General features: G+C 34.8%; 1 protein-coding gene across 3 annotated transcripts in view; it reads left to right on the plus strand.

Annotated features, from left to right (window-relative positions):
- Positions 1–16322: 16322 nt before the first annotated feature.
- Positions 16323–19643, plus strand: part of LOC106075541 (protein timeless homolog) — a 39414-nt gene continuing 36093 nt past the window's right edge. For 2 of the 3 annotated variants that reach the window (XM_056005003.1, XM_056005006.1), the window contains exons 1-4: positions 16450–16543; positions 18403–18520; positions 18919–19072; positions 19368–19485. In XM_056005003.1, coding sequence (XP_055860978.1) covers positions 18439–18520; positions 18919–19072; positions 19368–19485 — 354 coding nt within the window. In that variant the 5' untranslated portion in view covers positions 16450–16543; positions 18403–18438. Of the gene's footprint in view, positions 16366–16449; positions 16544–18402; positions 18521–18918; positions 19073–19367; positions 19486–19643 lie in introns of those variants that run through there. The other variant, XM_056005005.1, reaches the window with a different exon arrangement.

Consider the following 19643-nt stretch of genomic DNA (forward strand, 5'->3'; position numbering starts at 1 on the left):
CTCCTATTTAAGGGCTTGATGTTCTAAAAACATAAGGTTTCTACAAATAGTTCAGTCTTGGCTGCTGTACTCTTAAACAGAGAGGGGAACAAGGGCTGGACCAAATGGAAGAAACTGGAACGGGAGGGGGGAAGGGGGGGGGGAGATAATCACTTTAAGTTTGTAATATCAATAAAACTTCGTAGACTGGAAAATATTTCTTGTCTGTACCTGTCCTGAGACTACACCCCAGTTGTTATTTTTTTTAAGCACACCAAATCATGTAGAGGTAGCGTAATATGGTGAATAGGTTTCTGTGTATGTTATATTTTTAGGTACATTATAACCAAAATGTAATATTTCCTGACTAGATACTGCATTCTTTTACAAATTAAATTAGAAAGGCAAGTCCGATGATCTACTACTGAGATGTGTGGGATGATACTATGTCTATTGAAACTCTTTCACCTTGCCCACAACTGTCACAATGCAGGCTTCCATTACATTTGTGTGGCTGCCTATTCATGCTATATGCATTATTTAATTTTAGCCCTGATTCAGTAATACTGTCTATAAAAATGGGTTTACAATTGTGACAGTGACAAGAGATAATTTATTACGCATATCCTGACCTCCTTATCATATCATTTTTTTTGTTTATTCCACATTTACATTTAATGACCTTTTTTTTTTATTTTATTTTATGTTTTTTTGTTGTTCTTTCGGCATGGGTGAAGGGTTGGTAAACGGTCAATAAAACAATGAAATGACTGGATGGAACATGGGACAAAATATTGATTGCTCCTTATTTCTTAGAAATCTCAAATGTTTACGACTTTCGTTCTTGGAATTAGATTTGTAATCACTAGCCCAGCCCTCCTTAACAATGCCTGGATAGAACAGCTAGAGTCGGTTTGGGTTCATTTGAAAGGCATAATCCACAACCAGCTTTTTTTTTTTTACCTAGTCTATGCAAGAATCCAATTTTCTAAGCTTTCCATTTGTAGCTCAATTTCTTTTTTTTTTTAGTTGGCAACATGAAAATTCAATTTAGCGTCCTTGACCTTTATCATGAAAATCACTAATAGAAAATATGTTTAAAAATATTAAATGTATTTTTATCATAAATTAGGATTTCAAGTTTTTATTCAAATGTGTCTCTCGAGCTAATACATAAGTCTACTACAATGACACGTTTGTACAAACGCTCTTTCTTCCCTAGTGCTATTAAAGCATGGAATGGGTTGCCTTAATCAGCCAGGAAAACTAACGATTAGGAAGATTTTAAAACATGGATTAACACGCATGACCACATTGACCTAAAGACAAGCGCAGGGCGTAATTACCTCCTTTTTTTTTTTTTTGAAGTAACGTCTGTATTTTTTAAGATAATCTTATCATATAGAATATAGATCTTATCGTATAGATTACAGACGCTACTTCAAAAAAAAAGTGCGTGTATGTGTCGGGGGCGCATTATGAAGAGGGTTTTTATAAATGAAGTTAAAAGTCTTTGTGGGAGAAATTACGATGCGCAGGTCAAAAAAATAATTTTCGCTCCTGAGCGCGATAAAGAGAGAAAGAAAGAAGGAAAGAGAGAGAGAGCGGGTCTCAAAATTTCATTGTAATAGGTACACTAATTCACGGGCTGAAAACGTATGTTAGGTTGATTGTGTCCCGTTGATTCAAATTAAAAGAACAGAAAGTGCGTGTTCCGGCCATAAGAAATAATGTAAAGCCTTGGAACAAATCAACGGGCGCAGCCGGTGTGTACTGCTAGAGTGACATATAAATGACAGCCATAAATTTTATATCCGCATCACATGTAGAACTTTATTGACCTGAATACTATTTCAAGTCTATGGTTTATTGCGCCACTGCCTAATCTTTCCATCTTCACACTCCTAACCTTCTAGCACAAGCTGTAAATCAGTGATACCCAAACTATGACCCTAGGGACATTTACGGTCAGTCACCCGAATCTTCTGCCAACAGTAGCCTATATAATAAATCTGTTACCATAGCTTATCAAATAAAGACGTCACTTCCAAAAAAAGAAGATGATTTCAGTTCTATAGAGCTCGATACACATTTTTCCAGTAATGCGGTTCTTGACTCAAAACAGGATGGGTGCCACTGCTGTAAAAGAGTAAATTCGAAACTATCCTCCTTAACCCTTAAAGTCCTGAGCTGTTTACAATAAGTGCATACAAAATGGAATTACAATTCTGATGTTTAGAGGCTAACCTACCACACGCGTTTTAAGGGTTAACTACAAAGTAGACAAGCTATTCAAAGAGTGGCAGCCGACCAAGACAAAATGGCGCCGCTAAAATTTGATTACGCATTAGAGTGTAGCCTCTAAAAATTCCTTTTTTTTTTTTTAAATGGAGCGAGAAGGTAGTAGGTCTATGTACCTTTGTATGACTTCAGTTGAAATAAATAAATCAAATAAAGCTGTTGCTTATTTCTACAGAGGCGCCTATTTATGATCTAATTCCAACAAATAACAAGAGCGAGACGTTAGAAGAATGGAGCCTAGATCGAGGTCTACAATTAGGAAAATGAAAAATTCACTGAGCTTTTCATTTAACTTAAAAGTCCCATGTTTTTTATGTATGCGCTGGCTCGCTTTGCCATTGTTTAAAATGTCTATACAGTGGCGTAGCTAGGGTGAGGAGAGTGGGGTCCAAATTCGAAAGGCTTTCCCCCCCCCCCTCCCAAATGGATGTTCTAAATTTCTTTTTTTTTTTACATTAAATATAAAATATTACGCCACTGCCATATAATCTTGCCATTTATGTGAGTTAAACATAATAGACAACATTGATTTGGAAGTTCTAGTTGACTCTATAGATGCACAGAAAGCACAACGTGAGGCGATACGACTTGAGATTTGTCACTTGTACATTATCTCGCCAATAAACAACGGTATTATTCATGAAAAAAGTCTTAATGATTATTTTTTTTTTAAATTTACTTTTATACTGTACCAATTGGAATTTAGACTTGTATTAAGTAAATTATCTCATGTCATTATGTCGAATGTCAAAATGCAAGAGCCCCTAAAAAGGTTACGCCCCCGGGACCCCAAATACCAAGTTACGCTACTGTGTCTATAACTATATTATACATTACAGACTTTACTTTAAAACAGAATGTAACTTACGTCGTACGCGAATATATGTGTCAGTGTAGTCATGCATGTTAATCAGTAACTTAAAATCTTCCAGTTTTTTTGTTTCCCTAGCTGATTTAGGAAACCCATTCCATGCTCTAATAGCATTATGGAAGAGAAAGCACTTAAAGAAATTTGTCCTAGCATATAGAGTAGCATATAGAGTAAGAAATGTGCCTTTATGATACTTTACCTTTGTGTCTTTATGTGAATTTAGGTTTTGGTTTTGTATTTGTAAATTATGTTTCATGTTTTATGTAGCCTATTTTTGCTACTTTACTTTTTAGTCTTCTGTCCTGAAGGGACATTAACTTCAATCGATACATTTATTGTGGTCTTTGAAAATTTTGGCAGCCCTAAAATTTGATTTCTTGTTACTGTTTAAAGAGTTTTTTTTTTCTAAATAGAGGGAGAAAGAGGTATGCGTCACACTTCTATGTCATAATTTTTAAACGTTCCTTATCAATTTAATTTCGTTAGATGATCTAAAAACATTTGGCATTTTGACTATCTCTTTATTAATGTTTTTTTGTTTCTTTCCAAATGGGAGCCATTATTGCTGAAGTGGAACGCTTATACGCCATTAAAATGTCGTCTGCTATGAAAATAAGAAAACAGCACTCCCACAATTAGTTACTTCCGGGTGTGAATAATTTGTAACTGCTAAATAAGATATGGGGCAAGCCCAGACGAGTTGTAACTCGACCACAGTGATTATTTCGTGAAATTAGATCTATCCCTTAAAAAAAACACCAATCATATGTGAAGGTGATCTTCAAATTACTGGACTAGAGCCAGGAAACAATTAGTCCGTTTGGTACTTAATAACTTACACAAGTGTGACCTACTTATCAAACCACACGTAAGTAAAGGTGCAAGAAAAATAGGTCTGAAAATTGTCCGAAAACACTCGGCCTAATTGTAATTTACGCATGATTTACTACGGACTAAGAAGTCCTATTTTTAACTCCTCGTCTGCTTCCATTAAATCTGACATCAATTTTTATCTGTGTTGTTTTATGTACACAATTATTTTGTCTATTTCTAAGTATTTCGGTAATGTCTATAAGAGAGGGAACAGTGTGGTGGCAGGTCAAGATATTGTTTTATATAACTTTTTCTATTAGTTACTGGGGTCACACCATCACAAGACTAATACAAAATGTCAAAATGTCTCAAAAAAAAAAATCAATTGCGACTTTTTATAAGAAATAGTGTCATGACATGTGATTATATAAGAAATATTGTCATGACATGTGATTATATAAGAAATAGTGTCATGACATGTGATTATATAAGAAATAGTGTCATGGCATGTGATTATATAAGAAATAGTCGTGTCATGACATGTGATGAGTGCCTGTACGTCTTCTAAAAATTAATAATAGACCAGTGGCGTAGCTAGGGTGGAGGGAGGAGGGGGGAGAATTTGAAAATCCCCAAGGCCCCCACTGGAGAGTGGACCCCAAATGAGTGTTTTTTACATTAAAAATTAAATGCTATGGAAAATGCAGGGGCCCCAAAAGAGGTCAAGCCCCCCGGGCCCCCAAACGATGGAAAATTTCTAGCTACGCCCCTGTACTAGACTTTCATTCAATTGCCCATGTAAGCTCCCCGGCGCATTGAACCTTTTCACGTCATGAATGCTTCGCGACTTCCCCTGGTGAGTTTTATCCGGTGCTGTCCGGACCCCCACCAGCGACGCCACTGAGTAAGAGTGCTATATTGCCCCTGCTTCCAAAGGCGCCGAACGTCTCATCACCCCCTTTGGCCTCAAACACATGCGTAAGTAACGCGGGAGACATTCTGAGAGGTTCACATTCTTAAAGGGACTATAAAACGTTGACATGTGAAGAATGCTCGTTTACCTCCCCTTTGTCTCTTCCCTTCTTATTTGTAGGACTTATTTTTGAGCCTTTTTGTGCCTGGGTGTATGAGAGAGTGTCGCATATGTGTGTGTCTGTGTGTGTGTGTGTGTTATTCCAAACTTTCTCAACCGCCACTTCATTTTCCCGTTCCTTTTTTTTTATTTTTTTTCTATTTATACCTGCGCTTTTTTTGCTTTGTGTTCGATATTTAAAAACTGAAACACAATGAACACTCCATGTCTGGTCCTCACTCTTTCTTATCTTTTCTTGTCAAAACTGAATACATAAAACAGTGTTTCCCAAACCTAGTGTTCCGCGAGGCCCTGATATGTGTTCCACGAACTACTGGGATAGTTAACTAGTAGGCCACCAGGGGAATTAACCTCTCTAAAAAATAAACAAAGTCTCTGTGGCATTTTACGTCTCGAGAAACGATCTTTTCCCTTTGCAACTTCTTGTGTGACTAAAGAGGTCAATTTTTGATGCACAGCTGCAGTCGCCGTTGCATTTTCACCCTTCTTTCTGCTTCTGTTGTGTATGGCATTTGCAATCCGAGACCCTTCCTTTATGCTCGCTCTCCATGTGGATCTATCCAGTACTACTTTTTCCCAGCTGATAGTGTCGAGCTGGGGTAAAGCCTGGGCGGTAAATTTGCGAGTGCTGGGCTGCCCACACGTCAGCACACGCCTCTCTTCCATACTGACCGGGTCCAAAGGGATGACAAGCCATCACAATTTGGGGTCAGGTGGCTGCAGGAGTTTGCCAGAGAGCAGTAGTCTTACTACTGTCCCCCCGCCTACGAGGCTCCAAGTCCGGATTTTCTGTTAGGGTTTACTCTTTTAGCCTTAGACCTTGCATGGACACACATAAGGCAGTGCGGCTAATGACCTATAGAGGTTTGGTTTTTGGGCAGCAGGGCGTGTCCGCATGCCGCCGGGCCATGCCTGTCACATATCTTGGGACCAAACCTCCTCCGAGACCCTTGCAGATTAACCTGAGGCTTCACAGCCTCAGTTTCCATCTGCCACCACGAGGAGGTACTGCATAGGACTTGGTGTGGAGAGGCTATGTACTGGCAAGAGAGACTTACAAAATTGCTCCCCTTTCACAGATGCTAGCCAGCGGTGGCAACAAGTTAAGCTACCACACTAGACGCTTGACACAGCCTTTGGACAGACTAAAAAATAAACAAAATGTTCCGCTAAATACTCAGAATGTTCAAAGTGTTCCGTTGGCGTAAAAGTTTTGGGAAACACTGGAATAATATAATAGCAGCTAATTCTGTCTCAACAAACGTTTAGGCTTTATATGTATGCAAATATGTAGACAGAGTAGTTTCACAATGACTTTATGAGATTCATTTTAAAGGTTTATGAGATTATGATAATGTTTATCTGTTGTTTTTTTTTATTGTTTTTGTTTTTTTTACAAAACTTTTATAAATTCACTCCGTCTGTCTGTCTGTCTGGTAAAAAAATTAAACATGTTTTTTCTCCCGTTTCCCATTCTCGAATCAAGTTAAAACTTTGTATAATTACTAGTTAAACCCGACAAGACATGAATCAATAAAATAATGTAAATAATTAATAATTAGCTAATTAATTATTGGTTATTAATTATTTTTTTTGATTTCTATATGCATATAAATATGTATGTAAATAGTATGTAAATAAGTATTAATGTAGGCCTATGTATGTATGTATGTATGTATGTATGTATGTATGTATGTATGTATGTATGTATGTATGTATGTATGTATGTATGTATATATGTATGTATGTAGGCCTATGTATGTATGTATGTATGTATGTATGTATGTATGTATGTATGTATGATGTATGTATGTATGTATGTATGTATGTATGTATGTATGTATGTATGTATGTATGTATGTATGTATGTATGTATGTATGTATATATGTATGTATGTAGGCCTATGTATGTATGTATGTATGTATGTATGTATGATGTATGTATGTATGTATGTATGTATGTATGTATGTATGTATGTATGTATGTATGTATGTATGTATGTAGGCCTATGTAGGTATGTATGTATGTATGATGTATGTATGTATGTATGTATGTATGTATGTATGTATGTATGTATGTATGTATGTATGTATGATGTATGTATGTATGTATGTATGTATGTATGTATGTGTGTGTGAGAGAGAATTTTAGTCCCATTATTACGTTTTTGATAAGTTTTTTCTCCTACTTCCCATTCTCTGATTAAGTTGAAATTTCGCATAATTATTCATAGTTGTTTCATACAAGAATCGGCAAGATATCTATCGTCTTGTATAGATCGTTAGCCAAACTATTTGTTAGTTTTTACGTAAATGGAGAATGATATAATTTTTCTTTTGATTTTCATTTTGTCTTTTTATAACTTATGACAACAAAAAAATACAAAATATACTTTTAAAAAAAAAGCATATTATAACGTGTAATGAGTTTAGATCAGTCATGTAATTAAACTTATAATGAATCTAAGCTAACAATAATAAATCTGTTCGATTAGGACTATTTTTTTTTACCAATTGTTTTTGTTGAGCACAATTTCATGCTATTAGCGTTCTCAATAGGCTACTCTAGGATATCACATGTCTAAATCATTTGGAATGGGGGAGAAAGAAGAGTCTATGAACATGGAAGATTGTAGAGTTATCTATTGTTTCTATTTCTTGTTTGTATTCACTAAGCCTAAGACGGCAGCCTAATATAAAGGGGACTAATTCAGCTTATACCACCAATCCAATCAAGTACTAATTCTTTCCCTTGTTTGAAATAATAAACAAAGTAATTTATTACCAATAGTTAATTAACTAATTGGTTAATTTTTCAAAATTGATTCTTGTGTTGTCAGGTAAAAGAAATAATTGTGCAAAATTTCAGCTTGATCCGAGATTGGGTGTCGGAGAAATAACGTTTACAAACTTTTGGCTGGACTGACAGACACACAGACAGACAGATAGAATGAGTTGATATAAGCTTTGTAAAAAAAAACACTTGCTACAGTGTCTGTGCTGTTTACTCCTCTTGAATATGACCGCTTCTTATCCTACATTTATGAACGAATGTTTTCAGACCTTTTTTTTTTTAAACATACACCGAAATTGAGTCCACTTTGTTTAATACTCAACAATCTTGTTGTAACAATCAAATTGTTGGCCTCCTTCATTCATAGAACGACAATGGTTCATCTCGTAGAACGACAATGATTCATCTCGTAGAACGACAATGGTTCATCTCGTAGAGCGACAATGGTTCATCTCGTAGAACGACAATGGTTCATCTCGTATAACGAAAATGGTTCATCTCGTAGAACGACAATGGTTCATCTCGTAGAACGACAATGGTTCATCTCGTATAACGAAAATGGTTCATCTCGTAGAACGACAATGGCTCATCTCGTAGAACGACAATGGTTCATCTCGTAGAACGAAAATGGCTCATCTCGTAGAACGACAATGGTTCATCTCGTAGAACGACAATGGCTCATCTCGTAGAACGACAATGGTTCATCTCGTAGAACGCAATGGTTCATCTCGTAGAACGAAAATGGTTCATCTCGTAGAACGACAATGGTTCATCTCGTAGAAAGACAATGGTTCATCTCGTAGAACGACAATGGTTCATCTCGTAGAACGAAAATGATTCATCTCGTAGAACGACATAACTAATAGCGTCTTTTCTCCTTTCGTGGGCAGCTAAAAACTATTTCCAATCAAACTAATTCATTGTTATTATTCTAGATTTATTAAAAATCAATTACATGATTTATTCAAAATAATGACACAGTTCCACTCAGTAGAAGCTAGGTTGTTGTTGTTTTTTTTTAATTATTTTGAGCGGCCCCCGAAAGGGGAAAAGACGCTAGTAGTTTTGTGTGAAATATCTGTCCGTCTGTCCACCCCGTTTAGATCTCGTAAACTAGAAAAGATAGTGAAAATCTGACACCATAATATTTTGTCCATTCAACATTCTGATGCAACGTCTACTTTTTTCTTTTCTAAAAGCTACAAATCTAATTTTTTAAATCACTTATGCAAGCAGTTTTTTTTCATAAAAATACACCACTTTTACAACTATTCACTAGTAATAGTAACAAACACTGGAAGCTCTTTAGTGGGGCAGCAATGCACACCATGTATGTAATACATTTATGCAAATGGTTTTAAACTTTTTGTTAAAAATTTATTTTTACATTTATATTGCTACGTTTAATGTTTACTTTTTTAAGAGGAAAAATCTATTTAGTATGCATATAAGTTGGACAAAGTTTAAAACAACAATTAATAAGTAGGTTTTCAGATTGTCGCGTGTACTGCAGTGTACATAATTTACCGTATAACACCCAACTAAAGAAAATCTTTTTTTTTTTTACGGAATTTTTTTTTTGAGGATTTGAATAAGAGATTGACCCATTACAAAACAATTATATCAATTAGATATTCATTATAAGACATCAGTTAGGCCAGGTTCACATCTAACTTCACTTTCACTTTCACCTATATCCTTCGCTCTGGACAACTGGGGCACCACACAAGATCTGTCAACCTTCTTTCTCCATTCTTCTCTGTCATTTGTCTTTGATAGAATTATATTCTGATATTCTTTCTGAAAATATTTAAACCTGTCTTTTTACCTGCCTGGGTGGACCACTTCGAGGGCCGATTTTGAGTTTGTGTTTCCACACAAACTCACTCTGTAACCTTGTTATATTTTTCTTTTAAAATCATTAAAAAGGATTGATTCCGCTGTCATTTAGGTAGTTTTAGGGTGTATTTCTGTATGTCATGTGTTGATCTCCATTGATAACACTTTGAAATGCACAGCTCCCCTTAATTCAAGCTTAATTATTTTTTTACTGCTCGTCATTGGTGCTTTATATTATTTAACTGGACATACAGACAATGTACTATACCTTTTTTCTTTTAAAAGTAAAAAGTAGAGCCTGTTTCACCTTTTTCACAACAGGGCGTCTGCAGTTAGATCAAGACTTTTATATATAGGTCTATGGTCTATTTGCGTGTCAATTTAACTAAAGGCTATCCGTCTGTCACATGCTAGGACATTCGAAGTCTTCCTAATGATGTTGATGTTCTAAACCAAAACAGAACCGCTAGAAGATGATTTTACGACGACTAGTAATTTAAAACAAGCAAAATATAAACATATTTTTTTAAAATACAAAGCTTATGTAAATGGGAAGAATGCGCCCTACAACTATATCTATCAATAATGTACAAGTTATTTCCCTTATTTGCCATCAACGATAATCATTAAATATCAGGTGACCGAGCCTCGCTCGGATGAATAATTTGTCAAGAAAGGATATATACCCGAAGTCATTTTGAGAATATTTTTGTACCAGGTGGCCGAACCTCGCTCTGTTAAATAATTTCGGAAGGTTATATACCCGAAGTCATTTTGGGAATATTCTTGTAATTACGAAAATGAGCGATCGGATAAAGACTACTAATCTGAAGAGTTGTTTTAGTGTTCTGTTAGTTCTAATTGTAGGCCTAATTGTACATGTCGATTAAATTTAAAGTCTTTTAAGTCCTCCTATAGTCTAGACAAACTACAGCTCACGTCCGTCTTATAGTTTTACAATCCATCTTTTGCGTAAAACTATTGTAGGCTTACTATTATTGGCTTGGAAGAAAGTCTTTGCAATGTAACTTCTCTACGTTATATGGTAAAACATGCACTTAGTGACAAAGTAAAATGGCGCATTTTTTCTTAATAGACTTAAATCATGGCATTAGTTTTCTAAAGAAACGTTTCCGAGGGGCACCTCTGTTACGCCAAACAATATGCTCGTTACCCATACGGGATACGTGCCCTGCCCAGCCTGACTGTCGGACTATAGGAAGTTCATACCGGCTTTTGCCATCCATCCATCCTAGTGGTGCTATGGCCTGCTTTTACACATCCATCCATTCAGATCTCTCCTGGCCCTAACTCCAAGCTTTTTACCGAGGTTTATAGTTAAATCAAAAGAGGCTGCAGTGTACGCAAACTCGTTGACCGCTAGATGGATATCATGTTTAGTGTGAGCAAGTTAGGCGTAGAGAAGTTGTGTTATGACCATTTCCTTTGTTTTGGTACAGGAGAGGTAGACACTGAAGCATGAACACATGGTAATAATTCACCAGCAAAATAATAATAATAATAAGGCTTGTCTTAGAGTCCGAAAATTAATGAGGATTGCAGCTGTGACCTGCATATCTTGCCACATCCAGGGCAAGCATAACCATTGTCCGCGGTGCTCGATTAAGATTTTCTTTTAGCGTCTGCGTCTGTCCTCGGCAGCACATTTTCTTTTGGTCTCAAATGTGTATCCGCGGCCTTTGTATAGAGGGAATTCTTTAAGTCCGACAGTTACGCTGGACAGAGCAGTATCCTGTATGGGAGACGAATCTCAGACGAACGCATGCCAAAGGCAGTCTTTTTTGGTGAGCTAAAAAGTGGTCGACGTAACACCGAAACCCTTAAAAGACTAGCTTATGGCGCAAACTTTACTTAGCTGACATAGAAGAGAGCACATGGTTGCATGCGGCCTCAGAACGAGACAGCTGGAGGTCACCAGCAAAATAAACAACAATGTAAAAGGTATCTACACCGCTCTACACAATTAAAGTATAAACAATTTATTAAGCACTTAAAACACAATAACTAATCATACATCGGCACATTTATTTCATTACTTTTATTTCATAGTTCTATAATAAATCCATCTACAGTAAGATGGTGCGCAAATGTTTAATTAGGTCTATTGATTCTTTAAAACTCGTTCTTGTTTGCAAAGAAATATTTTAGTGTACTACGGTAAGCCTAGTGACGTAAGCAGCATTTTTCCCGTTTACGTCATGGAAAATTTTCATTCATAAGACATTCTAGCCAAAATTAATTTTTCGATAATGAGGCATTTTCAAACCGATATAACGGTCGACCTCGAGTTTTCCCGATGTGGCCAATGAGTTGAGAATTTTTTTCTCACTGTTATGCACATACCTTGAAATTTTAAAGAAAATCGTTAGAGCCGTTTTCGAAATAAAATTTATATATATATATATATATACATATAAATATATATACATACATACATACATACAAGAATTGCTCGCTTAAGAGTATAGGATTACCAATAAGTTATCGAGTATTTTTGTTTATTGACTTATGTTTTGTTGGTTATATAAATAATTGCTTAAAGTATCAACTTGATCTGAGAATTCGTGAGGGGGAAATAGGGTTAACAATTATTTAAGAGGACTAAACCCAACAAATGTAGCCATATCTGTGAATACTGAAGAACTAGCTTCCCCCCCCCTTTTTTTTTTTTTTGGCTTTAAACAAATTAATGAATTACCAGTAATTAATTTTCTAATTGGTTAATTTTAAAACTGATTCGTGTCTTTTCTGTGCCAATAAACAATTGTGCGAAGTTTCAACTTGATCCGAGAATGGGTGTGGGATACATAACTGTACACCCTTTTTACCAGACAGACAGAGTGGGTTGATGTAAACTTTGTAATAAGTGCGGCAAATATGCCTGGAATGTCCCTCACCCTTCAGTATTGAGCCCTTTGCCACTTCTTTATTTGTTTATTTGACTTCGATTTATCTAAAAAATGTATTCTATGCTCTGTAGAGAATATGAGAATGTCTTTCTTCGGCACAAGGTGCACGAAAAGGCTTGGTATAATAGATCCGCAGACGTAACCTTTTTTTTTTCCTGGTTGAGGAGTGGGTGGAAAGTAAAACATTAGGAAAACTATTTTTTTTATTCAAGGGAGACAAAATGAACTATTATTATGCCATACGAATGTTGGGATTATTCCCCTTGTCGTATTTCTGAATTTACTCATTCATTAGACATACCTTTTAAAATATTGGAACAAAAATCAGCCCCTCGAGACTCTTCGGTTAAAGAAAGATTTAGATTTTTTCCTAATTCTGTGTCATGTGATCTTCTGATTTTCCAGGAGCTCCTGGAAATCTCCTGAAATTGCAAAATGTTGGGGGGGGGGGGAAATCCTGTAAATCTGAAATTATTAAAGTTTCTCGAAAACTCATAAATATCTCCTGAAATATATACAAAATTGTCATTTTCGGGTGTCATTCACATGGGAAAACGCCAGGGGCGTAACTAGGGATTTGGGGGCCCGGGGGGATTGACCTCTTTGGGGGCCCCTTGCATTTTGACATTCGACATATAGGCCCCTAACATGAGATAATGTACGCAAAAATAAATAAGCCCCAAATCAAATTGGTTCAGTATATCAGTAAACGTAACAAAAAGTAATCATCAAGACTCTTAATGAATAATACCGTTGTTTATTTGTTAAATATTGCAGAAGTGACAAATCTAAATTGATATCGCTTCATATCGTGCATTCTGTGCAGCAAAGACATCTATAACATCAACTACATCGATACTTTCTAGTATTTGTGACTTCACTGACATTAAAACCATGATAAGCCTTTCTTTCGTCATTGTGCTCCTGAAATAGTTTTTGATGAACTTGAGCTTTGAGAATGATCTCTCACATGACAAAATGGAAGTGGCCTGAGTTAGCGGTATTCGGTATTGCGAGCTTTCATTTGAAAAAAATTTATTACAAAGACGAAAGTAGGCCTATTTTCTATTTAAAAAAAAATAATTTTGACATTATGCTTATCCCTACCCAGACTAGGCCCCGCGCGATCCGTTTCGCATAGGGCCCCGCAAATGCTAGGGCCGGCCCTGCTAGTAGGCCCTAGATATAACTCTTAAGAACTTTAAAAGGAAGGGTGTGATAATAACTTCAAAAGGAAGGATGTGTTAATATTATATGATATTACGTCATTATTTTTTGTTTATGTTTGTGTGAAAGCAAAAGGATTAGATGTAAATAAAAAAGAGAGTTTACATTGAATTGAGGAAAGAGGAATAAAGGGGTAATAACTCGAGTGTGAAGTTTAATTCTGAAATTATAGACGCCAAAGCCGAATAATGGACAATTTTAGCATTATTAAGAATAACGTTTAGATCTGTTATACTCGATTCTGTAAATTTTGCTTCAAGGTTAATTAGTGTAGCCACATAATACTCGCCATTTAGCTCTATTATTTGTAAAGGTAACAAGATACCTGGAATTCGCTGTATATCATGCAGTTTTATTCGTGGCAACAAAGTTTAAAATGTAAGACTAATTTATTTTTTTTTTATTTGATCTTTGTAGGGAAATATTTTTAAAATGTCAACAAAGTCAACGTACTGATAGACCTAGATCTAGTCTTTGTGATAAATTTAATCAATAAATGTTGAAAAAAAGACACCCGTTGACACTATTTGTCAATCAATATATTAATTTATGTATTTAGAAATAAATTTCGGATACCCATTTGGGGGCCCCCCCTAGGCGGGGGCCCAAGGGGGGATTTTGAAATTATCCCCCCCATCCCCCCCCCCCTTAGTTACGCCACTGGAAAACGCCAATCCTACGCGCAAATGAAAAAGGGAATTATACAATACCCTTAACACTGGCATTTGGTGAAAGAATCATCTCGCGCCTCAAACTAATCAAGAATTACTTAAAGACAACAATTCACAAAGATAGATTGAACAATTTGACTTTTCTTGCTATTGAACGTGATGTATGTACAAAACAGAAAAGTAAAGTTAATTTGATCGCGATTTTGTAGCTAGTACAGAATGAATCAAATGCAAAGACAAATTTATTTTCTAATACAAAATCTTACTTTTCTCTTATTGTCTTTATCCCTACCCAGACTGGACCCCGCGCAATCCGTTTCACATAGGGCCCCGCAATAGTTAGGGCCGGCCCTGCACACGAGTGTCAACGTCCGCATGAAATTGAACTGATCGTCTGCTGCGTCATTATTCGGGTCAAAGTTTCAAGGTGTTGGAAAGCACAACGCAGGTACAAGTTTTGTCATCTCTGAGATATATAAGCCCTATTTACGCTCTCTCTCTCTCTCTCTCTCTCTCTCTCTCTCTCTCTCTATATATATATATATATATATATATACATATATTATATATATATATACGTATATGTATACGTATGTGTGCATATATAATCATTCTTTCGGAAGACGTTCATTGTAACCTAGAATAATCGCAAAACTTCATGGAAAGGGATTTTCAACTCAAAATCCTCCATTGGCTGCGCTGGGACAAGTGAGGGTTTAATATTAAAATATCACCGAAAATAGACAAAATCATAACAAAATATCAGTCACAAAACTAAATTCATTTCGGGGGGGGGGGGGGGTTAACCTCAAGGAAACTCCCCTCCCCCCTGGATACGCCCATGGTAGTAGGGCCTATCTATATATATAATTCTCTTCTTCGCTTAAGAGTTTGGACGACAAGAAGAAGTAAAGGAAAGATTACTCTTTTATTTCTGCGGATAGAGTTATCCTACGAACTTTACGAGCCTTGCTTGTAGCGAAGTCATACAGTATATCATAAAAATTCTATTTCCTACATAGATCACGCTCAATAGCAAGAATTATCATATGTTTCAATATATCTACTAGAATTGTTGAACTAAAGTAATTCTTCATTAGTTTGAGGAGCGAGAAGCTTCTTTCACAAGATTCCAAAATTACGGGATAATGGCATTTTCCTTTTTGAATGACACCCCAAAATGACAATTTTTGTCTATATATTTCAGGAGATTCGTATGAGTTTTCTAAAGATTTTAATAATTTCCGGATTTTTCCAGGACTTTTTCGTATATTTTGCAATTTCAGGAGATTTTCGGGAGCTTCTGGTAAATTGACAGGAAGCCGCGGGAAATCTGTTATAAGTTATACAATGGTTTAATTAAATAATTTATACACCTAGAATTAGCGCGGGTCCTATGAAAGTGCGGGGTCCAATGCAGTCACCTAAGGCCGGCCCTGCAAAATAGCGGTGTATGCTACGCCGCCGGTCCTCAAGTATATTATAATACCATAAAAAAAAATGGTCTGCTTTGCAAAAGTGCAATCTTTTTGTTCTCTTTGGTTTCATCAAGTGGATCATTTCGCGCAGGCCTACTGGGCATTAGCTCGAATGCCTGCAAAGCCAGTCCGTAACTGTATTCTAACTAGATCCATATCTATGAGGTTATAACTTTTCAGTATTCCTTCAAGTTTTCAAGGCCTCCCTCCACCATGCTCCACATATAAAGTCTAGCACATAAAAGGTAAAATATATGTCAGTGCTGTATTTTCTTTTGACCCGGAATATGAAATATGGCCATGAACTTTAATATTTTGCGCCAAACATAACACTGACAACAGTGACTCTAGATCTAGTACCAATTAAAGGTTTTACTTATAAATACTAAATAGATCTAGATATAGTCATATACTCATATAGCCTAGAAATGCTAGATTAATCTAGATGTAGATCTAGATCATGCCTAAATTGGACTCTTAACAGATCTAGATCTAAATATGCCCTAAATAAATCTATTCTAAAAATTAAGCACATCATGATCTGCTGGTGATGTTCAATATTTATCACTTTATTATGTCTTTTTATGATCATTATCAGTTTATGTTGCAATCAGTTCACAAGACAAGTCAACAGTTACAGTGACTGAAACAGTGCAACACTCAACTGCAACTCACTGCCAACACTACAGTTGAGTCACAGTGGCAACAGTTACACTGACTGTAGAAGTGTAGATTAATCTAGTTACAGTACTCACAAACTCAGTAGTAGTACTGAATCTAAAATCTAAGTAGTGAATTTTATAGATCTACTTATAATTTAGAGTAGACTCTACATCTCTAACTAGTCTAACTCTACTAGTCAAGGTCTAGATCTAGTTACCTAGTAGATCTAACTAGTCTAGATCTAGTAAATTAAAACTAGTTCTAGGACTAGATTTAGTTAGATATATATATTAAATTATATATATTATATCATATATATAGGCATTATAATATAGGCCTAATTCAAATAATAAGATATCATATATATTATATATTAGTCCTATATATAGATTCTATATAGATCTATAATTCTATATTCTACTCAATCATCAATGAACTCAATGCTAATCTAACTATGGACTGTCTTTAACGTATTTATATATTCGGTATTAGAGTCATACTATTATTTTAATTTATTATTATAAATATAATAGACAGACTACACTATTTATATAGATATATTATATAGGCAATAGGTGGCTGAGTGGTAAAGAGCTTGGCTTCCGAACCAGGGGTCTCTGGTTCGAATCCTGGTGAAGACTGGGATTTTTAATTTCTGGATCTTTGGGCACTTCTGAGTCCACCCAACTCTAATGATTAATGGGTACCTGACATTAGTGACTAGTCTGATAAGTTGGAGAAAAGTAAAGGTGGTTGGTCGTTGTGCTGGCAACATGACACCCTCATTGACTGTAGGACACAGAAACAGATGAACGTTACATCATCTGCCCTATAGACCACAAGGTCTGAAAGGGGAACTTTTCTTTACTTTTTTTTTTTATAGACAGACTGTAGACTAGAGTTGACTAGACTAGTCTATAGTATAGATCCAAATCCTGTCAGTATAGAACAGACTATAGAAATATATTATATAAACATTAAAAAATCTATTATAATATATAAATATATATATATATAATTCTTTAGTGTGTATAGAGTCTTATACTCATAGAAGTATTATTAATTATGCTCATTATAGAAATGATGTCAGTATAGATTTTATAGATGAGTATAGATCTAGCTTTAAATAGATCTATTTCTTTAAATGTATTAATAGTTTTAAAAATTAATTTTTGTCTGTGACTGTGAGTCACTGTGACTGAGTCGTGAGTGTGTCTAATGATCTGAAGTCTGGAATAGACTCTAGCCACTAGGTCTAGACCAGAATTATCAGATTGAAGATTCTATTCTAATCTAGATCAAGATGATCTTGAAAGCTAAACTAGATTACTAGATCTAATGACAATCTAGTCACCTAGTCTTAAGATATTTATTATAGAATTTCTAGATCATGCTAAGGCTAAGATATATATCTGGATAATTAGATGGATAATATAATTAAATATATATATAACAATCTAAGGTTTAAGATTCTAGTATAATTTCTAAGTCTTAAAAATAAAATCTATCTAGATCTAGTTTTTTATTCAATCTATAGCATACATACATCTCTAGTCTTAGATTCAGATTCTAGATCCAGATTATACTTTAATATCTAGTCATCTAGTATTTTTAAATATTATACTAAAATCATTGTGAAGAGAATTGAACGGACACTACAATCTTAAACCTAGAATGTGATTTTGTCCTGCTGATTGGCCTCATAATGATTTGTTAAAGTATCAATTTTATTATAATATAAAGGAACCTGTGGCTATTGATCGAACTGACAGCTGAAAAATGGATGTTGAGTTGCAAGCTACGTGCAGTGCTCTTGGTTATATGGAAGATAAAGTATATATCAAAGAGCCAGATTGTATTGGTAAATACATAAAGAAAGAAATTGTTAATTGTAACATTTAAAAAAAAAAGATGTAGATATATTGTAATACATTTTATATAAATACTAGAATATTACCTTGTAGTGTAATAAATTACCATTGAATAAATACAAAACTTTACTCTGACAGCATTGAAGATATTATGCAGATTTATAAGTGTATGAAAATTTACAACAAATGTACTTGCAAGAGTTTTTTTTTTTTTTACTAAGCTTCTAAATATGAACTCTGTCTGTTAAAAAGTTTTTGCACATTAAAAGGAATTCAGCTGTTGATTGGTTAAATTAAAAAAAAAATTTATGCATAATACTTAATGAGTCACTTGTTTTATTTCTAGTAACTTTACTTTTTTTTTTTTGTCTTTTCATTATCTCTGTAGAAACTGTTAAGGATTTGATTCGTTTCTTACGCCGGGATAATGATATTTGTGAAATCAGAAGACAGCTTGGTCATACACAGATTCTCCAGAATGACCTTATTCCATTGGTCAAGTTTTATCACAAAGATAAAGCTCTTTTTGAAACAGTTATCAAGTGAGTATTTATACAATGGTTTTGTATTTAGAGACATTAGTGAATGTAACTTTTAAACTATCACATTAGGAATAGAGATTTAAACAATGATGCAATCTATTAAAAATCTCTTAAATTCTATAAGCACACCAACATTTGTTCAAAATTTTGGCTTTGAAGTTACAGAATATTTTATGCCTCATTTGTAACAAATTATGCCTTGATTATTTGATTAGTGGTAATAATTCTTAATGATAAAATACACTAATATTCTTTTAAGAAAATTCATTTTTGTAAAACCTTTTTGATATTTCAGACTGCTTGTGAATTTAACCCAACCTGTCATCACTTGCTGGAACAACCAAATTCCAGATGAAAAAACTTTGAGAAATTATTGCATAGAAGTTGAGGGCTACTTACAAGATTATAAAGAAGTGAGTGTTGAATAATGTTTGAGAATGGATGATAGAATGTTTAGATAAAGTAATGTGATGATTGGTTAAAATATTATTGGTTTTGTTTTAGTTTTTAACTTTTATTTTATTCAACGATAAATAAACCTTATTTCAATTAATCTATTTCAAAATTAAAA

This window comes from Biomphalaria glabrata, chromosome 11 (assembly GCF_947242115.1).
Source record: "Biomphalaria glabrata chromosome 11, xgBioGlab47.1, whole genome shotgun sequence".
NCBI lineage: Eukaryota > Metazoa > Mollusca > Gastropoda > Planorbidae > Biomphalaria > Biomphalaria glabrata.